This window comes from Odontesthes bonariensis, chromosome 1 (genome assembly GCF_027942865.1).
Source record: "Odontesthes bonariensis isolate fOdoBon6 chromosome 1, fOdoBon6.hap1, whole genome shotgun sequence".
In the NCBI taxonomy this organism is placed as follows: Eukaryota; Metazoa; Chordata; class Actinopteri; order Atheriniformes; family Atherinopsidae; genus Odontesthes; species Odontesthes bonariensis.
This window is the reverse complement of record NC_134506.1, coordinates 10,130,297-10,157,606: the sequence shown is the minus strand read 5'-3', so window position 1 is coordinate 10,157,606 and position 27,310 is coordinate 10,130,297. Positions and strand designations below refer to the sequence as shown.

The 27,310-nt window shown below is 40.4% G+C and overlaps 1 protein-coding gene across 1 annotated transcript in view; it reads left to right on the top strand.

Moving 5' to 3' along the window:
• Nucleotides 1–23,955, top strand: part of LOC142383829 (protein MTSS 2-like) — an 89,125-nt gene extending 65,170 nt beyond the window's left edge. The window contains exons 5-14 of the mRNA XM_075469622.1: nucleotides 215–306; nucleotides 1,722–1,796; nucleotides 5,886–6,043; nucleotides 7,670–7,777; nucleotides 7,884–7,981; nucleotides 8,975–9,245; nucleotides 9,832–9,906; nucleotides 13,234–13,416; nucleotides 13,543–13,708; nucleotides 14,184–23,955. Of these exons, the coding sequence (XP_075325737.1) occupies nucleotides 215–306; nucleotides 1,722–1,796; nucleotides 5,886–6,043; nucleotides 7,670–7,777; nucleotides 7,884–7,981; nucleotides 8,975–9,245; nucleotides 9,832–9,906; nucleotides 13,234–13,416; nucleotides 13,543–13,708; nucleotides 14,184–15,055 (2,098 nt within the window). The 3' untranslated portion in view covers nucleotides 15,056–23,955. The remainder of the gene's footprint in view (nucleotides 1–214; nucleotides 307–1,721; nucleotides 1,797–5,885; nucleotides 6,044–7,669; nucleotides 7,778–7,883; nucleotides 7,982–8,974; nucleotides 9,246–9,831; nucleotides 9,907–13,233; nucleotides 13,417–13,542; nucleotides 13,709–14,183) is intronic.
• The last annotated feature ends 3,355 nt before the right edge of the window (nucleotides 23,956–27,310 follow it).

Here is a 27,310-nt window from a genome sequence, read left to right as displayed (position 1 = left end):
TCTTTGTAATCAAACAACATGTGGCGTTGGGGGTTATGACCAATGCTGCAGCCAGTCACTTGGGAGCGATAATTCATAGAGCCATTCTGTTGTCCATCTTTTATACAGTTTAGTACTTTTCAGAGTGGAAAAAATAACCGCCGGTAACTTGCTTTGTGTCTGATCTCTCTCAAAATTGATGAACATCACTCTTACATGTCTGCCTCTCTTGCAGTGCTTTGATGGAGAGTCTGATCACTCCTCTCCAGGACAAGATTGAGGACTGGAAGAAGACAGCCAACCAGCTGGATAAGGATCATGCCAAAGGTACACACACACATCACAAGTTAAGCTAATTCAATCAACAGCAGCCTAACCAAGCTCTAGCCAGAGATACGTACAGAATGCCAACAGCCTTGTGAGGTGATATTGTGAAGGTTGAATAGAAGAGAATAGGGTTCCTTAGTCAAACCAAAACAGAAACAGAACATGGGATAGCACTGGTCCTGTGGTCCTGTACAGCAGACTTTATTATAGTGAGGTTGAACATAAAAAAGTTAAAGTTATTGTCAGAGGAACAGATTAGAAAAACTGCAGATCCTCATATTACAAATGATCCCCAAAAGTTCAAAATAAGATCAAAATAAAGTTCAAAGGAAATAACTGATGGTTTCTTAGAACAAGCCTGTAGCACACAGTGATACATGGATACAAGCAGAATGTTAGCAGCCATTGTATGGGTAATGATTCTGGGAAGAAATAATGTTTTGATGTCCTATTTAACGTGTTTTACCCCTTTTTGATTTAAGGATATCCAAACTGTGGCTTAGCTCATTCATATTTTCAAAAAAATGGACAGCCTTGCAGAAACATTAACATTCCGTGCAGATCAGTTAGAAGATCGCTTTATGGAATATTTTAACTGGCATGTTAGATTGATCTGACGATAGGTTTTATCAGGTTCCCATGGATTTTCCTAGCCTGGCGACGCCATCCTACGTACTTCCGCCCAAAGATTTTGGCTCCGCACATAGTCTGGCCAAATCCCCCTACCTCGGTTCGCTCAGTGTTTTGCCAATCAGCAAACAGTTGCGAGTGGTGACGCAGAACTCACGCGCGGAGTCCATTGTAGTCCATATAATTGTAGTTCAACCGCAGCGGAAATAAACATGGCGACGGAAGAACGCTAGAAGCTATCCATGAAGTTGTCTCAACTCTGGAGAGCATTACACAATTAAAACGAGAGCAAGAGGAATGCCTCTTCAATATTGTTAGTGGCAAGGATGTCGAAGCTCTCCTTCCAACTGGCTTTGGGAAAAGTTTGATTTATCAAATGGTACCGGTATAATGAAAGCGGATGTGGGAAGCGTGATTCGCGAGCTAGAGCCTCGCGAGAGTAAGCATGAACCTCGGCGCATAACCAACGTCATTTCTAAACATTATGATTGGTTAAGGGAACTCCATTACTCCAATGAATTTAAGTTGCTGGGTAAGGTCCCGCCCTCCATGGAAACGGATCGCTCTTGGGTTTTCCCAGACTGTTTGACAGAGTCAACAGTCGGCTTTCGCCCAGGCTAGGATTTTCCCTGCAGACAATGTCAAGTCTGTGTCAATGACCTGCCAGTTGAGCAGCTTCTGGAAGTTGTTCTATTTAAGTAAATATGGAAAATGCAAGATAATAGGATTTCACCCAGAGGCTTTACATTCCTCTTTGAAAGCATCTCCATTCCTTCTCTTTCAAGAGTACAAGAGGTCACGCCACGAGATCAAGAAGAAGTCATCTGACACCATGAAACTGCAGAAGAAGGCTCGTAAAGGTAACAGTCAGCAGTGACACAGTCGTGTATCTACTCAGACACTCTAGGTCAAATCTATTTCTATCATTGGCGTAACGCTTGTTGTAGCTGTGGACAGATTTAATTACATCCCGTTGATATTTAGCACAGTTTCACGCTCCTACCACTGCTGATATTAGTTTAAGAGGACTATTAATCAGCACTGATATTATGGAGTGAAAAAAAATATATTTTTCAATAATACTCAGAAAATATTGTGAACCCATAGTTATATCAAACACAACAGAAACCTGAGTCATAACTGGGAAAATAATCTAGATTTGATTAATTATGAGTTTATACTGACATCTAGTGCCTATCGGTAGTACTGCAGGTGTTTTCCCATTTGTTCTGAATCATTTCACTCAGTGAGGCAGCGGCCACTAAAAGTTACTGCCTCAGCTTCCAGTCAGTTGCCAGGCAGATTAATATAAAAAATCTTTCTAAAATCATTATTTGTACTCCAATATGTCATAGTATCACCCAAGACTTTAAACAAATAATATTTTAGAACAATATTGAAAACATTCAAACTATGACACAACCCTGTCTTTATGTAGGTCACAAAAGTGTGTAAACAAAACAGAAATCTTTTAGGAAAGTTAGATTCTCCAAAGTAACACCCTAAGTATCTTATAGTAAGGATAGCCTGAATTTCCACAGTCGGTAGTAAAATGTCTATATTCTCAAAATCAACATGAGCCGCATTATTTTGGAAAGAAATACTAGAACTTGACAAATACACAAGATTCACTCAAAAAAATACCCAGTTTTACTTGGTGAATTAGCAAGTAACTTCAGAATGATAGTTAGAAGAATAAAGGAAGTACTTTTATCTTGGAATACAAACTTTCTGTACAAAGCAGGGAACCACTGCTGCTTTTAATTGTACAATAGCTGTTGTATTGGTGTCTTGAAATTGCTCATAATGTTTGAATAACATGCAGACAGGACGGATGCCATTCAAAATGCTGTGCCAAAATTGTCACCTGGCTTTAATTTGAGCTGCTTAATGTGAAAGGGGGTTACATTCAACCCAATAAAGCTTAAAATCCAAGTTTCTAACATCCTGAATCTCTGTACAATGTTCAAGTTTCCAATACATGGCTGTCAGAGTGCCATTAGCTTACACATTTTCAGATAGTTAGGCAAACTATCAGTCTGACCTGAGTCTGTTTAGCTACACTTTTCTGACCAAGCACCCCCATCATGCTGTATCGGTCCTGCAGAAATTCAACTCAAACTGTTTCATCAGATGCTAAACTGGGTAGAGTGTGCAAAAAGAAATCACAAACACCTAAATACTAATAAGAATAAGAATTTTTCATTGTCAGGCCAGATACTGAAGTAGACAGCAGGTGAAGTATTGTGAGAGGCAGCTTCTATTCAAACTTTTAAACATCATATTTAGGGGCTTTGAATTGATATGTATGATTCCCACGCAGTCACCTGTGAAAACAGGCAATGGAGAGGAATCATGAACAGGAAAAAATATTGATCTACTGTGTCCACTATTATTTGCACAACTTGCCAGTAATACCATTTGTATTTCGCACATAAATCAGTAGTAATGCAGGAAATATTATGGTTGTATGGAAATATGCAGTTAACAATAACAAAACATTTCCTAAACAACGTTTGGTTAAACTGATGTCGAATCGTGCAGGGTCATTGCTTTGTGATTATGTTTGTGAATGTCCGATTAGCCCCGTCACAGCTGACGCTTGGTGGTATTTTTGTTTCTGGATCAGTTTTTGGTTGTTGCAAGTGTTATGTTGCTCTAACATGTGGCACTGTGGCTGTCTTGTGATGGCTTCCTTGTACTAACCTTAACAATGAGTTCTGCTATTTCTGCTCTCTCCCCCCTCCCTCCCTCTGTCTCCCCTCTCTCTTTTCTTATTTTGCTTCCTTTTTTTGCTGTCTCTCGCTCTGTTTCTCCTTCCCTGTGGCATTTATCTCCCTGTAATAGAGATGCAGGGTAAGTATCAGCCTGCCGCTCGCTGCTGCTGTGCCGCATCACCTCCTCTAATTCATACACCCAACCTTTTCCTGCAGACAGTATTTGCAGAATCTGTGATACACTTCAAGGGTACATCAGGAAACTTAATGAAATGGTGATGAAAGAAGACTTTTGGAAAGCAAGGTCAAGGATGGATTAACCTGCTGCACAAAATGCTAGAGTTAATAATAAGATATCCGCTTGTAGTATCTTGATTTAAGCAAATGTATTTGGCTAACTACACCGCTGCTATATGGAAAAAAGCATTAAAGCTAGATTTTTTTTTCTCTCCACAATTGAAGGCCTCATGATCAGAGAACAAAGCTGATTTTGCCGCAAAGCTTCTGTTATTTCTCCAAGTACATAGCCTGCTATACAACGAGTGAAGTACTCAGAGACTCAAATACAACATCAAGCCCATTCTAATGCTCTAAATGCATTTTTTACCAAATCTTTTAACTATTTTCCTGTTGTCATAATGATGAAAAGTTGAAAGGTTTTTGAGAAATCCAGCTTACGTTGCAGTATCTTTTAGGAGGACTTGCAGGTTGCGGTTGAAATGAATAAGTTTCATTTTGCCAGTCCAGAGTCGGCACCGTCTCCCATATCTGAGGTTTTAGGTGTCAGTCACACACAGGCATGAAGAAACTGAGAATTCAGTCTTTGTGCCAAGTTATCAATTGGTAATTTGCACTTAATCATTTTCACATAAACTAATGGAAACCTGATTGTTTTGGCCCCGATCCAAATGTACACACTGCAGGGAGCAGCCTTGCTAATCATCGACATCATTCTGCCAAGAAAACAACAAAGGATTTCAAAGAACAAAGCTTTTGATGTTTCATAATCCCTGACTGGAGGTCATGTAGCACTTTTTTTTTTAATAAAAAATGTGTGAAACTCGAGGGGCAGTAGAAGAGAACAGTCCACTGCTAAGGCTAATGTCTTAGTTTACCGTTTCAAATGTGACACCATATTCTGGTGTGTTTCCTGCATGCTCCTCTTCCACCAAGTCAGCCTTTTAGGGACAAACAGAAAGCAGTGGAAACATACCATCACCTTTTAGACAAAATAACTGCAACACTGGAGCTCATAAACACTCATCATCAAAGGTGTTGTCTCCTGGTGACATATTATAGAGTTGAGCCTCTGTAGTAACTTATAGTTAGATGAGTTCCACTCTCGATGATGCATGATGTAATTTAAGTTCCTCCCTGACTCCTGCATGACTTTTGTAGCTTCTGCTATTAGCTTTGTAGTGACACCGCAGGCTTTCTTCTGTCATGCTTCCACTCTTTTCTCACTCTTTCCCTCACTCTGTCCCTGATCGGACCGACATCTTCCTTGATTTCTTTGCATGCTGTAACACTACAAAGATTTATTTCATGTCTTGCTTTCTATTCATTGCATTTCATGTTTTTTTTTCTCTAGTTAGCAGACAGGATTCAGATCCGGAACACCATAATTTGTGCACCTATGTCTAACCTTTCGTCGTCGCTGTGAAATCACATTAAGTCATTTTTGAAGACAGAAACTCTGCATTTTTTGTTTTGGCTTCGTGCTAAAACATCCAAAATGACAGAGAGGGAATATTGTACTGACTCTGACATTGGGACCATTGTTTTGATGATGATTTCTTCTAAGATAGATAACAGTCTTTAGCTAGATTAGATGTTTCAACAAAAAAGCAGCTATGATAAAGCTTCCTTTTCCCCTAATATTGCACATAGTATAGTACAGTATAGTGACTAAACCTCATGTATTTATGCAGACACTGCTCCACATACAGTATATGATAGAACAACTACAGAGTAGTACAGACTTTTTACTTGATGTGAGTTCAATAATCTGTGCCAGTGCTTCGCTGGTGCACTTTGTTGTGGAAAGCAAAAGGTGGTGGATAGATATCCAATAAAACCCTTTTGCCTTTCTTTCTTCTCTGACGTAAATACCCCCAACTTTCTATTTTCATGTTTAACTCCCCTCATTGTGGTGAAAACTTCGGCCTGCCTGTCTCACCTTCCTCTGCCTCATTTGGGAAGCTTTCTCTTACCACAACGTTTGCATCTCAGGGCGCGGGGACCTGCAGCCCCAGCTTGACAGCGCCATGCAGGATGTGACCGACATGTGCCTGTTGATGGAGGAGACTGAGAAGCAGGCGGTGCGCCGTGCTCTGGTGGAGGAGAGGGGTCGATTCTGCACCTTCATTGGCTTCCTTCAGCCTGTTGTGGTGAGGAGGCAATGTGGTTAAATGAAAAAATATCTACCATTCATCAGCTTTAGTGATAAGTGGGGTATGTGTTCGTCTGATATGGGAAAAAAAAAAGGATGTAGCAGGTTTTATGGCCACAAATATGTCCAAGATAAAGTGCGTTTTGATTCTTCCTTCGTTATTCCAAAGGTAATATTTGGGGTGTCTGAAATCTCAACTTTTTTTTTTTTTGGAACTATTATAGGTTATTTTACGACTTATAGCTAAGTTGGGTTTGTGCATTTGGCAACAGCATTTTTGTGATGGTGTCATTTAATACATGATGGTACAACTACACTCCAGAAAGTGTTTCTTCCCAAAAAAAAAAACACTTTGAAACTAGTTTACTCACACACCTCTATTTAAATGAATACCAAGAGGAATATTCCCCAAATAGCAACATTCAGACTTATATGAAATTAATTGCCCCTCGCTCATTTCTCACACAATAAAAGAACATAGTCTGTATTTTTCTCTAATATTTTGTTGGATCACCTTTAGTTTAACACTTTCATGGGACCATGGAATTGTTTCAGGAAGCTTATGCAATGTCAAAACATTAATTTCATTCACATTTAGCCACATTCTTGTGTTGATGATGGGAGACTCGCACCGCTGTGTAAAATCTTCTTCAGCACATCCCAAAGGCTCTCAATGAAGTTAAAGTCTGCACTCCGTGGTGGTCAACTCATGCTCCCTGAACTACTCTGGAACAGTCTGAGCCTGGTGAATCCTGGCATTGTTGTCAGTGAACATGCCTTTGCCGCCCAGAAAAGAAAAAAAAATGTATTCATGTAAATAGATTCTGATAATGTAAAACGCTGCTGAACGAATATCCGACTAACTGAAGCAACCACAGATCATAACGCTGCCCCCACAGACGCACATCCACATGATGGATGCAGAACCTCTTCTGCAGCTCTTCTTACCTTTTTTTTTAAATTGCCTCACTAATAAGTAGCTTTCTTAATGCTTCATAGCTGTAGTCTCACTACATTATGCTTGCACTTTTAAACATTGCCTAAAGTTCTGAAGTTTATTCTCTTTGATTTGAATTTTATTCTGAAAATTTCAGGTTTTAAGGATTGTAGTTTGAGCTGTCTCGTTTGTTGTTTTGTTTACTTGATGCAAACCAATAATTTGACCACAGGACACCTTCAGTTATAGTTGAAACAACAACTGGCAACATTAATCCAGGTGGTGACCTCCTGTCCCTTTCTATGTTAAAATTTTGGGGTTTATTTAATTTCCAAAATGATATAGAGCTCTATAAAAACACTATTGCAATCCATCGCGTAAACCTGCTGCCACACTGGCACAGGGGGAATATCTCCACACAGAAAACCTCAATCAAGACTTTGACCTGGAAGCTTTTTGTGGTGAGCCGACAGCACACCCACATTCTGCCCCTGTTTTCCTTATTTTTTATGAATGACATTATTGCCCTAATTCAATTTAGACAAGAAAACATTTGATGATTGAAGCATGTGTTATGATTGTTGTAGAACTTGTTAATCTGAGACGGCGTGCTGAAAGGACTTAGAAATGCAAAAAGAGAAAAATAATAACAAAATAAAAATGTATTGTTTCCGCCTGGTCTGTCAGAACGGAGAGATCGCCATGCTGGGCGAGATCACTCACCTTCAGGCCATCATTGATGACCTCACTGTGCTGACGACCGATCCTCATAAACTGCCCCCTGCCAGTGAACAGGTGAAAGGCATGCACACCCCACAGCAGGCTGAACGCATTAAAAACTAAGAGAAGTATCAAGTCATAACCAAACTCTGTCATTTGCTTTCTCTTGTCTTTCTCTCAGGTGATTAAAGATCTGAAGGGGTCGGATTACAGCTGGTCCTATCAGACCCCTCCGTCATCCCCAAGCAGCTCTGGCTCCCGCAAGAGCAGCATGTGCAGGTGCTCACGCACACGTCTCCACACAGGCGCGCACACACATAACCAACAGCTGTTCTGCAGTGATGGACAGTCTCAGAAAGAGGAGCCTTCTGTGATGTTCGTGTTCAACTGTGACTGTCAGTCTTTTTGTCCGCATGTCAGTCCCATCATATTGCTGTCCAGTCACGTTCACGTTTCTATAATCCCCAGATATCAAACTACAGACTTCAGACCGAAAAACACCAGAGACTGAAATCATTTTGGCCTGAATAGTAGCTCTGAGATGCTGTGCTTCGTTTAACTGTAAACACATGCATGCTTAAGAACACTGAGGGGACAATGAAAACTAAAAATAATTTTGGTGGTTTTCTGTGTTAAAGATAAAAATCACATTGTAATCTCTTTGTGTTTGTGAGCCTGTCCGTGTGCAGTCTTTCGCCTGCATTGTTTCTGTGGTGTTTGTGTGTGTGTGTGTTTGTGTGTGTGCCCCAGATCATCCCCAGCTCACACACTCTCTGTTTTCCTCCTCCTGCCCTTCTGTTCTCCCCACATTTTCCCTTCACCAAAACCACCTTTCTCTGTCCTTTTCCCTTCTACACTCGTCAATCTTCTCCTTCTCGTATTGTGTTTGTGTGTACTTGTGTGGCGTGCCCTCTTTCTCCCTGCTGGGTCTCGTCTTTTTCGGGGGTCTCTACTTTACTGTGCCATCACATTGCTGGTTTTCACTGACCTGATGAACCAAAAAAACTTGCTGTGAACTACTCCTGCACTTCAACCCATCTCACACTCTCACTCTTCCCACGTTCTCTAATCATCGATTAATCATCTTCAACATTAACCAACCCACACAAATCTCACAAATTTCATTTCAACTTCCTCCTCCGGAATCAAACCATGCCTTTTGCTTTGTTGTAATCATAACTCCTGTGTTCACCGAACATCCTTACCTCATATTCCTCACGCCTCCATCCCTCTGCCCTCCCCCTGTTCCTATTCAATTCCCTCCCCCCACAGCAGTGTCAACAGTGCCCACAGTAGTGCCTCCCGTTCATCAGGGGGAGGCGTAGGTATTGCTGGTGGAGGAGGCTCCCAGCCACACTCACCCACCTCCTCCTCCTCCTCCTATCGCTACCGCAGCAGCTTGCCGCAGCAACCTCCCCCCCCTGGAGGCATCGCCGCCCACCGCCTCAGCAGCGTCTCCTCCCACGATTCAGGCTTTGTGTCCCAGGATGCTAACATCTACTCCAAGCCTCCTTCGCCTATGCCCTCTGACATCACTAGTCAGGTATAACAGATTGTGTACAATCTGATCTTATGATATACTCTGCATACGTTCATGTACACAAATGATTCATTTTCGAGGGGATGAGTCTTAAAATGTTAGTGATGAGCCACTGATGAACTTTCCGTTGGAGAAAGAGACCAAAACCTGCTTGTTTTTGGTTGTTTTACATTTGTACGGTGACGTCTTCCAGATGAAGCCAAACTCATGCTGTGGCATCTTTTGTATCAGTCATATATAAACAAATAAGAAGTAAAATAGCAGACAAAATATCAACGTTAGATGATGAATTATTGTCCAAGACCAGAGCATCCCTAAAACCCTGGGTTCCTTTGGAATTGGCCCAGTTCGGCCCTCCAGTAGACCATATTTAATTAGAACAAAATAACTGACATTGTATTTTACCAATACCCTTCAGAATTCAACAGAAACCATGTTAGTTCAGGAGCATGTTTAGCTTCGTTACTGAAAATGTTTCAAGGATGTTTGGCTTCATGTGTGTGATACACCCACAGTGTGTACCTATCTAGTTCCGAACAGGTATTGTCGAAATAAGTCGATTTTTCTTTTGTCTGTTTTGCTGCTGTAGAAGTCATCCAGCTCTGCATCATCAGAGGCCTCAGAAACGTGCCAGTCAGTCAGCGAATGCAGCTCCCCCACCACTGTAAGTATTCTCATTCATACAGTACAACATGGCGTCATCACCGGTATGACAGGAATAAACTAAATTAAATAAAAGATTATAACAATTAAGCTGTGGGGCAAAGACTAGGAACAGGTGCACTCTGATTACTATAATTGTAACATTAATCATGCATTCATCATATTTCAGGTTTACGCCACAGTGAACACACAACGTTCTTAATGTAATTGATACTGAAAGAAAATGTTGCTTTTCATCAGTCATTAAGTTAATAAGATCATGTGTACAGTATTTTAAAGCTGTTGGGATGTGTCACTAGTTCACATTACATTAGGAAACAGCAACAGGGAGTTAATTGTGAGGTTTAAGATTTCAATACTCAGCCAAAAGTAGCATGCTGTGAACTCATTGCAGCTTTGTATTTCCCTGTCTGGTCATCTGTAATACTACTGTTATGGAGCAAATTATTGGGATAGGTAATGTCTAAAACTCCTGTTCAAACTGGTGTGAGATGTATGTTAGACTCACTTTTTTTGGCAAAAATATTTTCATTTGAATTGGAAACACTGATTTTTGGTACAGAACAAGTTTTCATTACTGTTAAAAAAAAAATAAAAACAGCTGTCATTATTACGGTAGTAGAGAGTAACTGTAAATCCATACATGAGATGTTTTTTTTGTTTTTTTTAAATACCTGCTGCAATAAGAAACGAAGGCGCTCTTGTTTTTTTGCAGGCACGTGGTTTACAGTTATTTCTTCCTGAGCATAAACTCAATTTATCAAACACACATAAAATGCTCAGAATCTCTCTGTGTGATGCCATTTGTTCAGGTTTGAGAGCTAATCTCTTTCACTTAGTCTTTGGAGAGTAAGCACATCTGTTTGCATGAAAAAAAAAAACAATCCTATAGATGATACTGAGGAGCCAAAGTAAAGATTTATCGGATTTTAAGCAGCATCTGTCTCCCACAAAGGTTTGCACACATGACCACTTTTCTTTTCACTTGCCATCTGTCATCCATCTCTAGTTTGAGTGACAAATATTGTCAGGAATGGTTCTTTGCCCCACCCGTACTGATTACAGCGAGAACAAATCCTGCAATCTTGAAATCTTTTTGTTCTTTTTGTACATCAGACTTAAGAAATATGAGGTGATGGCAACCTTAGGACATATAAGACACATAATAAAAAAAAATCATGAGACACTTAAAACTTGTCTGCTCCATATGTCTCTAAAGCCCTTTAGATCAGTTTCAACATTTCATCTCTCTGAATCCACATCAAACAGTTCTGGTGCAACAGCCGCATGTAACAAACCAGGAGCTACCGGTAACAGCAAGACACAGTAAAGCAGTCAAAGAAGTATTCACTGTGCTGGTTTAATTACTGAGGCCATTTAAACCTGTTAAATAAAGTAAATTCAACTGATAGCAACCTTAATAATAATAATAATAATATTTTTTGTTGAAGCATAGAACAGTGACCTACTGCGGTATTCTTTATGCGTAAAGCCACCAAAATGCCAGAAGTACACACTATATCACATGTTCTGTGCATCACACATAAATAAATGCAAATAAATGCACTTTATTTCAGTCATGAATTTGTTATCTGAACAATAACAACCCACACTCAAAACACTGTTTCATCCACTACACAGAGAAAAGTCTTCATAGAAACTTTGTTTTTAAGCTCGTCTTAGTGCAATGTTTTTCTGCCACACACACGAGAAGATGGTGGGAAAAATGGCCATATCTGTACTATTAGTTTTACACACCTGAAAAGAAGTATCAGAAGAATTTAAAAAAAGTAAGTATAGATATGTACACTGGTTATAGTTTAGGTTCCATAACTGAGGTACAAATTGTCAAATCAACTCAATCTGCATTTGAAATATGGTTGGGCGGGTTGAAACCATTCTATCACCTTTCTAACATAATCCTACTGTGTAAAGTAGCTGCTACCTGTAGGCTTTCTAGATATTCTGACTTAGTTCTTGCATTTAGCTCTCTTAGTTTGCATATAGGGTCATTGTGATGCATGTGGTGTCAGATCAGCTGCTCATCTATTCCTGCCCCTTGGTTTCTATTGGATGGTGTGAGTGTAAGTGAGGGAAGGTGAAGGTCTGTCAGGCTGGGTTGCATGTTGGGACGGGAGCGCCACCTTGTAAAGAATGCTGAACATGCCCTCATGGTCCAATTTGGTAGAGAGGAAGAGATAGAGATTGGAAAAGACCAAGAAAATTGACCTTATAGAGAGAATTTTATACGTTCTGCCAAGGAAAAAGATAAACTAAATACATCTATTTGCTGGATACTGATGTAGTACATTCACTCAGATTTCTTCATACTGTAAATTACCTTTTGAAACTTGGTGAATGCACTTTGTGTGCACTTAAAAGATACAAGTTTAAGGAAGGAAGCTTGTGTAGTTTTGCAGTGGCTGTGCAGAGTTTGACAGTTGAATGCATAAAAAGATGATTCTGAACATTAGTAGGCAGGGTAGCTGCATATAAAAGGTATGCCTCAGAGCTAACAGGAAACTTACAATACAGCGCATATATAAACCCAATTACCCAAATTCAGCACGTTCACATTTTCCATTGTAGGTGTTCGTGCTTGCATTCTCATGTGTTTGGCCCAGTGGTTCCACAGCTGGCTGCCTCTATCTGCTGCTTTTCCATTCTCTGCTGACATGACTATGTCTCTCGTCCCGCAGTTTGGCTCGTCCTTCGCTACCTTCCGCCCTGCTCTTTCTCACTCTGGCTCCACCAGGCCTCTCTCTGTCATTCTTCCTGTTCCTGCGTCCCCACCCTATAACTGCCCCTCAGGATCCAGCTCCTCCTCTCCCACATCAAAGGTTCCCATGTGGAAGGTTTGTTCTCCATTCGCTGCCATTTCTTGAGTTGCACCTTTTCTTCTGTTCCTTTCCATTAAGTTCCACTTAATACATACGTTTCTTTTTCTTTTAAGTTTCTTCACCAGATGAACTCATTCATAACCACATTGCTTTGCTTCGTTAAAACCTTCATTCCCTCTAGCTGTGTGTGTGTGTGCATATTTTTTGGCTTCCCCTCTCTCACTGGTTTTGCAATCTACAAACTGGTGATTGGCCAAAACTAAGTAGGGTTTAACTTTCCCAACTAAGAAACCTTTAAGCACGGAAAACAGCCCCTGCCCACATACACAGACTTACATACAATACATACACTGAGACTCAGTCCATCCCTAAGGGCCCCCTTTCTCTACACTCAGATGAAGGGCTTCAAACTGCTGGACAGTGGACAAGTCTCTCATACTAATCCTGCCAGCTACTTCCTGTTTTATTAATTCCACTCACCTCTTCAGGATTGGTCCAAAGCAGGTCAGTATGAACAGCCAGTAGCTGCAGCACCAGTTCAGAGGAGAAGGGAACCTCTTGATCGACTGAGGGAAAATGAGGGGTCGTCGGGCTCCCAGGGATATGCTGGGGCATCACACCCTGACGACGGTCAGAGACCCAGGATGACACCGGCTACAATCGCTGCCAAGGTAACGTTGGATGACCGGTACACTGTATAGTGTTAGTTGGTGGATTTTTTTTTTTCATATTCCACATGTAACAAACAAACAAACAAAAAAAAAGGCTCTTACAAAGCTTTCCCTGTGTGTCCTCAGCATGGGGAGGAGGTTTCCCCAGCAGCCAGTGACCTGGCCATGGTGCTGACCAGAGGACTTAGTATGGAGCAGCAGAAAAGCAGCAGAGACTCCCTGCAGTACTCCAGTGGTTATAGCACAGAGACAACAACCCCATCCTGCTCTGAGGACACAATCCCTTCACAAGGTCAAAGTCTAATCTGCTACACTCACTATTGCACCCTTTAATCTTGTTCAGCCAAAGGTTTGTCACATTTATTGCATCTCACCTGGCTGCATTCATCATCTTATTTCTGGGAGCATCTCAAGAAAAAGAGACGTTGAGGCTTTTAACTGTATTGTCAATATTTACAGGCTCTGCAGAAGTTTTTATTATATAGTATTACTTTCACTGTCGGTGTTACAAACAGTTATAGTGAATTATCCATTTAATCATCCGGGCAGCCGGGCTTTATGGCAGATGTATTCTGGCAGTTCCCTTGACAACATCTGGTAAACAATAAAAAAATAAAGATAAATTAGAAAAGTATTTCCCTACATACGTGTGTTTGCTCCAAATAGTCAAGGCTGATCTGATATTGTCAACCAAAGTACATTTTCTTACAGGACAGTGTTTTTCTATTTTTTCTCAATGACTTTTCTATTACTACCCCCCTTTTTAGGTTCAGATTATGACTGCTATTCTGTGAACGGTGACACCGAGGGTCCAGATGGACAGGCAGAGTTTGACAAGTCCTCCACAATTCCTCGTCACTCCAACATTGCCCAAAACTACAGACGCATGATCCAAACCAAGAGGCCAGCCAGTACAGCTGGCCTGCCCAGTGGAGTTCTTGGTCCAGGGGTGCATGGGATACCAGGACAATCAGGTGGAGGAGGAGCAGGAACTCCGGGAACTGCCACCATTCGCCGAACCCCATCCACCAAACCAGGAGTGAGGCGCACACTGTCCAACGCAGGCCCCATCCCCATCCGACCACCCATTGTGCCTGTCAAAACACCCACTGTTCCCGGAGACTCCCATTCACCTGGAACGGGCGGGTACGCAGGTGGAGGGCACGCGGGGGGCGTGCCTGTCCGTGTGGGCAGTGAAGAGTGTGTGTTCTTCACTGGAGCTGAGGACACACAGGGAGGGCTTGATTATGTGAAGGCATCGCCAAAACGCCTCAGCCTGCCCAACACCGCCTGGGGTTCAGGGGCAGCATTAGAGGTCTACGCTCAGCAGCATGGGGGCCTTGTGATGGCAGCGGGCTCGGGAGCCGCATTGGAGGAGGATCAGATGATCGCCGCGAATCGTCACAGCTTAGTGGAGAAGATCGGCGAGCTGGTTGCCAGCGCGCACGCCCTTGGTGAAGGGCAGTTTCCTTTCCCCACCCTCCCAGATGATCTAGCCCCACCACCGACAGGCTCCACTGACTCTCAGGCAGGGACAGAGGGGGCAGAGGGGTCTGGTGACATGCTTACCACCATCAGGAGAGGAGTTCGCCTGCGCAAAACGGTCTCCAACGACCGCTCAGCTCCACGTATATTGTGATTGGAGGATAAGCAGAACGAGGAGGATACTTGTCAGCTGATGGGGGTCAGGTGTTAGTGTTGAGTAACCCAACCACCAAGTACATACACAAATACCTTAACCTTGTAGGGAGAGATATAATATATCAGAAGATGAATAAAAACAAAAACATACACAAACTATGTTTAAAAAAACACCTTTAGAGTAAATGATATATAATATATTGATGATGATAACATTGATAATGTTAACCCACTCTGACATTAAAAGTTAGATACTCAATATTCGACAGGCTTTTAGCAGGCCTCTATAACTAGTGTGTGTTGGACGCATGTTTGTCTTCTATACACCCTCATCCAGGGACGGAAAGACTCACAGGAAAAGCAGATAAGATTAAAAAAAAAGAGGCAAAGAAAGAGAGAAACATTGAGTTTTGTTCTGTTTGCCAACGTACCCCCCTTTACAACTAACCTGACTGTCTGATCTCAGATGAGACTGATGACAGCGGGAGCGGCTGAAAGAGAGAGGGGAGTCAGAGTGCCATGTGACCAGCTGGATTTGAACCCAGGCTGTCTCAGCAGCGATGCACTGTACTTCTAAGGCCAATGAGCTGACGCTTTGGAACTAGTACGGGGAGCTAACAAACCAGAGGGCCTTTCTGGTTCATCCTAATGTAAAAGACTCAAAAAAATACTGTTGGCATTGAACCGTGCTAGTTCCCCCTTCCCCTCTATCTCTGCATAGCGTGTGCGTGCATTCATGTGTATGCATGTGGGCCAATGTAAAATTGAGCGAGTGGGTACATTCGACTGATATATTGTGTGTATGTATGTGTGTGAGGGGGGGCGGGTAGAGCTCTGCTGCAGGACAGCTGGTTACCCAATGAGGGCAGGGCTTTTCTCCTGTATGTTGTGCGTGCATTTTCTTGTTTATATTGTGACGTCCTTTACCTTGTTACCACTGTACGAGAAGTTGCGAGACGTACTCCAGGCGTATAGATATATTCATATATATTTTCTAGAACCAGAGAGAAAATGTTAAATCAGAAATGGAGCAATAAATGTGTTTTATTTTCTTGTTTCAAAGAATCGGATCAATGGAGGATTCTCCTTTGTCTCATTCAGGCAATCATCAGGAATGCGAAATTACACATCGACTGTGAATTAATGCGTAGTCGGTTTTGTCATGTGTCTCTCTCTGTCCCTGTCTCTTTCTGGAAAATTAAATGGATTAGAAAACTTTTTTTTTTTTTTTAAAAAAAAAGGAAAACTGTAAGCACTTTGATGGGGTCAGAGTATGTACAATAGCCAGTAGGTGTTGCTGTAGTCATACTGTGTGATAGGGAAAGTGAGAGTGACAGTTGTGTCCTGAGGAAGTTATTTCATTTCTGAAAGAAGAAAACAGGGAAGGATGAAGAGGAAGTGATGAGGACTGGTGACACTGGAGTGATTGGTCAAATATGAGAGAGGGTAAGAAAGTGGCAGAAAATATTGACCTAATTGTAGACCAGGTTGTAGACAGTGTGTGACACGGAAGCGTTTTGTGAAATGGTTGCACTGGTATTAGAACACATAAAGCCAAAAATTTGAAAATTAAAATAAAAACTTACACTGTACCTCTCAGAGAGACTATTTTTCAATTATCCTTCTTGTACTGCTATTTTTATATATATGTAGATATATATCTACATATATAGAGAAGCTATACAAGATTACACTCTGTAGCCCCGATAGCACTAAATTCTAAAACACATAAAAAGTAACATGAGTAGTTGGTTGCTAACAGTGTCGGGCAGTTCTTGCTAGTGCTTTCCTTGTTTTCAGTCAACCATAAAGGATTAGAGTTTAAACTCCATCTGCTTCAATACAAAGTCTACTCTAGAATTTGGGTGTCAACATGTTGACTTACAGCAGCTGGATGAGTTAGCTCGTTGAAGTCTGCGCCACGTGTAAGCTTCGAGCTACCAGGTAGCTACTGGAGCCTTTGTCTCTTTCCTCATCCTTCAATTGAGTTGTGGATGTGTACAGAAGATTCAAAATCTCGATATAAAGTTGTTGAAAGGCACCTTTGATGAAGCGAACTTCTTTTGATTTGAAACTTTATTAGAGTTTTCATGGAACTTGCCCAACACTAGATGCAGATTACCTGACAAAAAACAGTATTTATCGAGTCTAAAGAATGAATTCATGAATTCCAAGTGATTGGCTTTATATTAGCGTTAACAAAACATTGTTGTCAAATGAAATAAGGAAGTAAAATAAAAAATCCCCAGGCCACCTCAGCACAGTTCAGCTTCGTATAGTGCAAATAACCTAGTTCAGTTTAGTCTAGTGCAGATAACCAAGCTAAGCTCAGGACATGACTTTGCGAAAGGATTATTTATGGTCATTAAGATGTGAGAATAGGTGAAACCTGCTTGATCTGCTCGCTGATGGCAAAGAAGCAGGAAGACTTGGATCAGACTTCTGAAGTTGACAGGGAAAGGAGAAAATGTGTGGAATAAGCATTTCACTGCCTGTTCATACAATATGTACTGTATGTGCTGTACTTGTAAAGAGAATCAGGCGCACAGATTTGGTATAAAGGTTTGCTAGAAAATATTACATGGAATTATCCGTTTGTTATGTTTTCCTTCTACAGTACTGTTTGAATACTAAGTTTTACTTTTAATTAATGTAAAAAGAAGAAAAAAAAAACTCCAGTTGTAACACAAACTACTAAGCTGTATAACATATGGATGTAGGATGTCTGGGCCAAGAGCGAGTGTGTCCTTGTTTGGCTGTTGATCTGTAGGCTAGTAAAATCTTTCTCACCATGTCTGTACACTCCTTTAGCAGTGACCTGAACATAGGCACTGATATCAGCTCTCTCCTTAATTCCATGCCTAGACTAGAACATTTTAGAGCAACAATAAGATGCTTTATTTTATTTAAAGAGTTAGAAAGGAGAACATTGTGTTTAACTCTGACACCTTCTGCAAGCACACTTTTTTTGGTTGAATTTTTGCAACCTTTCTTTAGCATGTCTTATTTTCTGTTTGTCAGTACCCACTGTACTGTAAGAGTGCTGTTACAAGTGGACGCTGCGTGCTGACTGAATGAGAGGGTGGAAGGGGAAAAAAAGCAGGCTTGGGTTCCATTCTTGGAAAGAAAAATATTTATATATTGGTGAGAATATGTTCATCTGGAAAGTTAGTTTTAAAGACCACCTGTCAGGATCACACTGTACAAGAATCTACATGGGTATGTTGAATGTACTACAAAATGAAGGGGGACATCAAACTGCACGTTTGATTTGCTTGAATTATTGCAATGCCAGAGCTTTGCTCTCGAACAACTGAATTAAGTATAGACTTAAAACAGTATGAAAGCAATACAGGGGTTGTGTGCATGTATGTACATTCACAATGATGTTCCATTATGGGTATGATACAGGAAAATACCACTGTTTCTCACACTGTATGAGTTCTCCTTCCCCATCCTAAAGCTGTCTCACGGTACATGGCTCTGATGTCTGAATGTGCATGTTCAACTGCATTCACTGCCACTTACAGACAGTCCGTTTTTCTTTATGTGAAGAGCCTGTAAAATAGACACTGTTGATTCATTTAAACCGATGTGTAACAACTTGGCACCAGACACGTATTCTACACTGTAGAATATTCTAATTGAATGAGACTTCTACAGGCTAAACAGCACACATCTCACGATGACAGGGTGGCTGATAATATGATCAGTGTGAGAATTGACAAAACACTGCTATTTTCCTTTAAAATACCCAGTTAACAGCACAAAAATATTACTAAATAAAATTGTTTTAACATGATAATTAACTGTGTACTGAACTAACAGTGTGAACATGCTGAAATATCTATTCTGCTGCATTGTCAACATGTCAATTTTATGAGTGTGTGGGTATGTGAATAGAAATGTGCTTACCAGCAAATAGGTAACGCTGGTGCCTGTACATACATAGGAACTTTGATTTACATGCGTGCAGGCATGCGTGCATACACACAAACACACACATACACATCCACATAGCATAGATATACAAAATTCCTTCTTCCTTCACAGAGAAACATCATACACTCCTGATAACACTTGGAGGGAACAAGCATTGTGTAGAGTGATATTTTAACATTAGTTCCCTAATTTGGATGTGTCAAAAGGCTGAAACTCAATTTCTAATGATTTTCATTCATTTTAACTAGTTTTTCTGTCAGCTTTTTGCTTCTTACTTTATCTGGTGTTTAAGGAAGACAAATATAATATAAAATAGTGCTTCATTATCAGGATTGGTAATTCAAAATGTAAAGAAAATGTCACAAAAGTGAAAGTTGTCATCAGCTGCTCACTCTGAACCTGCAGTCCTTTACATGAAACACAGTTAGCTGAAAATGATTGAGCGCCACTTTAAATGTTGTAGTTGTGCATAATTGTAGGACGAAAATGAATGGAGCATTAAATCTCTATATTTTTTGCATTTAGAGAATTCGACCACCATCTTATCAAGGCTATCACTCAGTTACTTTCTGGAGGTTTCTCTCAGTCAGGAACCTTAAAGGACCCATCATCTTTTTTTAAGAAACAGACATGTTACAAAGCTTTTCATTACAGTAGTTATGTGCAGTCTGCATACTTAGAAGTAGAAATAAGAAATAATACAGTGCCAGTAATCTACTCATGATTAATAGGATGTTACAAAGGCTATCAAGTGTTAAAGTAATAAATTATATTTTGGGAAATCCTCTTGAGCCCTGTGATAAACTGGTGACCTGTCCAGAGTGTACCCCGCCTCACGCCCCCTGGCAGATGGGATAAACCCCAGCCCCCCGTGACCCTGAAGTGGATTAAGCGAGTATAGGAAATGGATGGATGGATGGAAATACTCTTGATTAATCTCTTGCTAAGACTAAGAGATGAAGAGTGAAATGAATCCCAAGTCAGTTTATTCAGTAGTGTACGCCAGACAATATACCATTGTCTGATCAGCCTGGAGGGGCATTAAAGCTGACAGTTAAACATTTTTTACCAACTGAAGAAAGCAACAGACAACTGAGTGTAAATTCAGCCTTTTACACAGGTATAGCCTTCTCATCCTTAACGTCTCTATTTACTCCCTCTTTATTTTCTCACATTGCCCCCTCAACCCTCATCCTCTCCACGGATCAGTACACTCGGGGATGCTAAGGAGCTGGCAAAAATAAAAAACAATGCTCGTCATGGCAGATGATGGGCGCTCCTATTGGCTGTAGTCTGTCTCTCAGTGCCTCTCAGCCCATCAAAGCTCATGAAAAATAATTTGGATGAAGTCTTTATTTCCACTGCAGTCCATGGTGAAAACCAGGGAATACACACTCAGTTTATTGTAGGTCTCTGTTTTCCCCTCATCCTCCACACCTCTGTGTCTGTAAACTACCTGTCAGTATGCTTGTGTGGGAAGGTACAAATGCATGTGCCATGTGTATGTACATATGTCCTAATGGCTAATGTGTCCTGGTTGTGTTGTTAAAGTGTTGGAATGATTAACTAGGGTCTAGCTTTTCCCTGGTGGACACAGTTATATGAGCTGTCCTCAAAGCAAACAGATGGATTTTTAATACACCCTCTCAATGCTAGATTTCGATTTTAATTCATTTTGATGGGACATTCAGACATGGATTTGGCAGCATCTTATAAGCCTATATGACTTTGATGGTTTCTCAATGAACTTCTATCAGATAAACCTACAAGTGGGAGCAGTAATATGTGCACTGATAGACTGTTCAATTAAGGCCTTGTCTACATGTACAGAGGTAGTTTTGAAAACAGCTGTTTTAGGCATTTTGGCCTTTCATGCACAGGCATGTTTTAGTTCATAGAGTGCGCCATTTTTCCAAAGTGTGGACCATTTCTTTGCAAACCATGCAAAGATAGAGATAATCTCACGTGCAGGACTTTTTGCTTGTTTGAAAGTCAATGTACAGTTGATGTCCCACTATTATAAGGAATTCAATGTCAGAATGCCCTCTGGAGGACACTGGTACATTATTCAACACTCCCACAATACAAAGCACACCACAAATGTTGACAGTTATCTGGAAGTCTGGCTTGCTTTTGTCAAATGTTCGACCCAGTCTCACAGTAAAACTTGAAATAGTCAGAGTCTTTATTTGTTTACATGATTTTTCCAGATTTTTCGTACTACCAGACATGAAAATAACTACATGGTGAAACACTGCATTTCATGAAATATCCATGAAACGACTGCTGCATTGCATTTAAGAAGTTAGAAAGTCTGTATTTGGAAGTTTCAAGGGTTGAAGAGGGAGCTGCAGTTTGACTCTCATACCAGACAGTGATGTTTTACCGCAACTTTTTGGAGTCAATCGCTGTTTCCTTGCGCTTCCATTGATTATATCTCTGCTGTTTGTATGCTTTGTTTAAGGTTACGTATGACAGTAATATTTGGCATTTGGAACTATTTGAGTCAGGAAACTTAAAGTTGAGTTAAAACATTTAGATCGACTGCATAAAACAGACACTGTCATAACAAATCACATCAAATTGTGCTTTTCCTGCATTACTGGCTAATGAGTCCCACTCCTTCAGCTAAACACACAAACTGAGTTGGACACATGAACCAGATATCCTATTAAAATATGTTATTTTGAATGTCGCTGTAGGTGCCATGTAAAAATACAGATATTGTGTTAATCAGCCATAATTTTTCTTCACCGATTCACCCACACATTGAAGGATGGACAACTGGAATGAGATTGTTTTCCAGTGTTAAAAAAATGTGTGAGGTCTGTACTATTTTAGCCGGCGAGGGGAGAATATGGATGATGGCGAACACGTTTGTCATACAGACAGCAAACAATTATTTTGTTTATTTACGGGCCTGGAATGCTTGTGTTCTTGGTTTTATCCAGTCAACTGTCGGCGTAGAGGAAACTCGTGTTCGGCTTTTCCATATGGTTAGGATTCAAAACTGTGCTGTGTAGACAGGATTTGTTAAGAACAGAGGAAAGATTCATTACTTAAATATACCTTTGTACTCGTGGACTAGGCCTAAATATTTGAATTAAATTTGTGATAAACTGGGTTAACTTTGCGCTCCCTGTACTGAGTCTGGCTGTGTTTCTTATAAAAACAACAACCTATGGTCTTTTCAAAATGTTTCCAAGCATGCCACATTCAGTGAAGAGGCTGCCTTTGTCTGCTGGAAGTCACTTTCTTTTACCGTTTCAAAAATATCAGCAGAACTAACACTGTTATTAGACTGTTGGCTACTTTCATTTACAGTTCCAAATATGAAAATGTCAAAATATTAGATTTTTCTAAATGGATGATAAGCATAAAAAAGACCTGCTGGATTTAAGAATTCTTTGAATTGTCCCTTATGCTTAGGGCCCCCTTTTTGTTCAGTTTGGCCTCACAAATAGGGAATTACGAGCTGCATTTGGGGATGTCTTTCAGGTGGAACAATGGCTCAGGTCTTTCAGGTTTGAAACTACCGAAAGTAAATCATTCAGTCAAAGGGAGAAAATAAGCCAAAAGCGCTTCAAGTGAGAACCACTTTTTGAGATAAATCACTTTAAGAGGATTTTAATTAAAAATGTAGAGACTGAAGAGGTTCCAGCAGTCATCCTCTCATCATTTATAACTTTTTCCAGATGTGACATAACTGAATTAAAACTAGATTAGCTCAGATGGCCTGTTTAAAATATTGAGCCATGGTCAACTTCTTTCAGTGAGTTAATTTCTTCACCAGCCTCATAACAGTTTCCCTGGTAACTGAGATTTATACCAGGTTGGAAGCTTTCCACTTTAAGCATTTGCTCACAGCTTGAACTTAGAAACCGTTAGAAACCTCTGAGGAAACTTTGTGAACAACAATGGTGGGAATTTCTGCCTTCATAACTTCGAAAAACTGCATTAATAAAGTGTGAATAAAGTTGAAAAATATAAGTTTTATCTTTTAATAATCAAAAAAAACAGTGTCGGTTCTTTATCTCACTGATCAAATAAGAAAATATGAATGATGACATTGCTATAGAGGGTGTTTTTTTTCTTTTTAATCAGACCAAAAGCAGTATCATGAATTAGCTGTACACAACCCACTCTTGTAGCCATCTGCCCAAGTTATATGAAATTATGTATTTGTGTGTGTGTGTGTGTGTGTGTTACATAAGGACACATGGTTAAGACCCCCACTGTTCCTCCCTTCCACATCCCACTCACAGTCTGTCAATCCTTCCTGCTGTCTAATACTGTAGAAGTACATTCACACACACTTCTGCACACTTGTCTGAAAGAAACATGACTAAGGTAGATTCTCAGTGTCCACATGAGGGTTCACTGAGGTCCTCTGGGGACTCATGATGAAACACAATGCAAGTTCCCGTCAAACAGTCATCCATAGAGGACACAACAACCTTGAGGTACCACTGTCACTGTAACTGAAATGAATGTCTACCTGTCTATACTCCAGTTCTCAGTAGTGTCTCTCGCTCTCTTTCTCTTCTTCTTCCTCGACAGCCAACATCTGAACTCTCCAGAGAAATCTCTATAAAACTCACCACCGGGGCTTTTTCTATGGGGCTACTTTGTTCAAAGAAATAACAATGTGGCAGAGTCAACACTTGCTTCATCTTTCTATACAAAGTGATGTTTTATTCTTCTCCCTCCCTAGTAGCCCTGCAGTCACTGTGCTCTTGTCTATCTCTCTTCTTTCTTTCCCCCACTTCTGCTCTTTTTCTTTAATTTATTGTGAAATAATTTCTGAGGTTGTTTCGCCTCTGTTGCTGAAGATAAAGGTTTTTTTCTGTCTTCCTTTGTTTGTAAAATTGACTCTTTTTTTTGTTAACTTTAGTCACTGCTAATGTAACAAAACGCACTGTGATGATTCCAGTATTAATAAAAGTTGTACTTAAACTGTGTGCTGATGTGTAAAGCTGATTTTATTACTCAAGAACTATGGCCAAAGTCCTAAACTATCCACACAACTGTAGGAGTATACTTGGAGAAGTGATCGTGGATCATTAAATTGTGTGAGTCAGTACTTACTACGGAGGTTCTGTGAGATGATGTCTACTTTCCACATCTAGAGTTAAGTTGGCCGCAAACTTTTAAAATGAGGAAGGACTGGATGGTCATTGCATTTTCTACTCCCTCCCATTCTCAAATGGCTTGGGTTAATACTCACAATTACATGGTTAGGATAAGACATTCATAAATGCTTGGGTAGCCTTTTACAAAGATCTATAGGCTTACCGTTTGCACATGTTTGCATTGCAATTCCATGTATGTAATGTGAACACCATCTGACAAGAAGGCGATGGATATGTTTTGGACATGAGAACAAACATCCCCATAACAGTCAAGAGAGGTCAACTGAAAAGATGTAACAAACTTTGTAAATACACAAGAAGTGAATTTCAAACAATTCTGTTTGGCGATTGGACTCCAATGTATTATCTCAGTGGAACAATCACACATGACTGAAGGAAAGGGACAGGGCCTGAGTGAGACATATGTGCTCGAAAAGTATCAGAAAAGAAGTTCATTTGAGCAGAATAGTGACGACAGCAATAAAAATGAGGTGAGTTTGATGGCATGGGGAAACGGAAGTGACAGCTTAGAAGGATGGCAGCAACACTAGATGTGTGGGAACTGATCTTCCTTATTGAAATTAAGAAAAAAGCTTCATCAGCATCAGTGGAGATCAGTATTTTCTGCCTAAATTTTAAAAAAAATCTTTTTTATAATAATTGGTTTGTTTGATAGCCAGTCATAAATAAATGAACACTAAAGTCTGTAATACTGACTCAAGGCCCAGCAGGTGGAGGCAGATGGTCGCCCTCCCTGAGTCTGATTCTGCCAGAGGTTTTTTTCTTGTTAAAAAGGAGTTTTTCTTTCCACTGTCGCCTCGTGCATGCTCAGGATGGGGGATTGGATCTAAGAGAGGTTTTGGTGCTGTTGGGCTGTTGGTTTCCTAAGCTTGGCAACTTCTTTTCTAATCGATTCTGTATGAATTGAAGCAATTTGATTTGATTAAATAATGATTGCATTACAATGAATTTGATTCTAATTGGCTTGAATTGGACTGTACCTTTGAAGTATCTTGAGAAAACATTTGTTGTTATTTGGTATATAAATCCACATAAGCTTTTGACTTATTTGAATTTCAGATTACTGTAAATGTCACAAATAATGTTATCACCATAATGGAAAAAAAGAAAAAAAAACATTTACAAAAAACCATGTCTAATTCATTGATTTTTAAGATTTATTTTAAGATATAAATTAAACATACATGTTCAACAATTGAAAATGTGTTGTAAAAACAATAAATAGTTGTATATTTTCCAAAGCAAAAAACAAAATTATAAAGAAACTTTCACTTCTTTAAGTCATTTCAAAATAAACTTTTCTTGATTCTAACATACGTTATCCACCCTTTCAATAAGTTTCCAGAAGAATAAATGCTTGCCAAACCAACACTAGCCAAACCAACCGGCAGATAGCAAACGGTAGCTAACAATATTAGCTGCCGTTTGTTCTCTTATGACTTCCGCCATTAGATTAGATTAGATTAGATTTTAACATCGTAGTCAAAACATAGAAACAAACTATGTCTGACGACAAACTTTATTCCCAAAGAACAATCAAGAGACATGCAAAACGGAGGGCTAGTCTTCTCCTTTCCGAGCTGGGCCGGCCACCTACTACCGATGGCTGTGCTACTACGACATCCACTACGGACACTGCTGCTGCCGCTGCTGCTGACACTGTATATATAGGGTTTGATGACGCCCTCATGAATAATTATTGCTCTGACGTATCATCTGATAGGCCCACGTCCCCTGAGGCAGGCAACGTTGACGTTGATGATTTTTGGTTTGACGCACTGGATTGGGAAGCCAAATGTTTTGAGGGACAGCTCAAAGAGTGGGCAATAGAGAGCAAAACACCCCTAGCACACCTAAATAGTCTCTTAATCATTCTGAGGAAGCAGCATCCTTATCTCCCAAAGGATGCTCGCACCCTTTTAGGTACACCATCTACCAATAATTATGAGGTTAGAGAAGTTGCTGGTGGCTCCATGCATTACTTTGGCATTGAGAAGGGTATTAAGCATGCCCTGCAGTCAATGAATAGGCCTACCGTCCCAAATGTTATTCATCTCCAGGTCAACATTGATGGCCTACCATTATTTAAAAGTTCCAACCAGCAGTTTTGGACCATTTTAGGTTTAATTGAAGAAGACAACACAAAAGAACCATTTATTATTGCGCTATATTTCGGACCTCAAAAACCAAATCAATTCTTGGGAAATTTTTTTAATGAATACGGTCAACTTAAATTAGAGGGAATTAAATTGGCAATTGGCAAAACTGTGTGCATTAAAATTTCAAATTTTGTTTGCGATGCAGCTGCAAGAGCGTGAAGAACATCAAAAGTCACAACGCTTACCACGGATGTGAAAAATGCACAGTGGAAGGGACATGGGCAGAAAACCGAATGACGTTTCCAGAGGTTGATGCACCTTTGCGCACTGACACCTCTTTCAAAAACCAAGACGATGAGTACACAAAGGAGAGAGTGATTTGGCACGGGCAGGAATTAAAATGGTAACACAGTTCCCACTAGATTTCATGCACCTAGTTTGCCTGGGGGTAATGAGGAAATTAATACTGTTTTGGATGAGGGGGCCACTTCCAACACGTCTTGGTTCGCAGCTGATCCAACTAATATCATTTTTAGTGAAACAGAGGAGACAGAAGTGGTGCCAAATGACTGGCTGAGTATTGATAGGGCGGTAACTTACTGGCCTCGCTATAAGGCCACCAAGTGTAGTGCTGCTGTAATGAAGAAAGAGGAACCGGATGAAGCATGGCATGTTTATGAAATCAGATGGGTGGCCGAGTACAGTAAGTCTTTCACTTTTCAAAAGCATTATGACATTTAAAAACAAAAAGGCAGCACACTTTTCCTCTTCCCACTTCAATCGTGTATGTGTGTGTGTGTATGTGTGTGTGTGTTTTCTCTGTTAGATACGTATGAGAATAAAAATTGTTTTGGACTTTTTAAATCAACTGAAGTGCCTGGACCAAGGATTTTTTCCTCTCTTTTTGTTGAACATTGCACCCTCCAAGAGCACCAGTTGATTTTGAGGGATACCAGCAGCTCTCTACCTACTCTTCTTCTCACGCCAGAAACTTGCCAAGTTTTCAAAGGGAAAAGGTCTAAGGAGCACTGACGAAGAAAGTGGGCGAATGAGACGGTA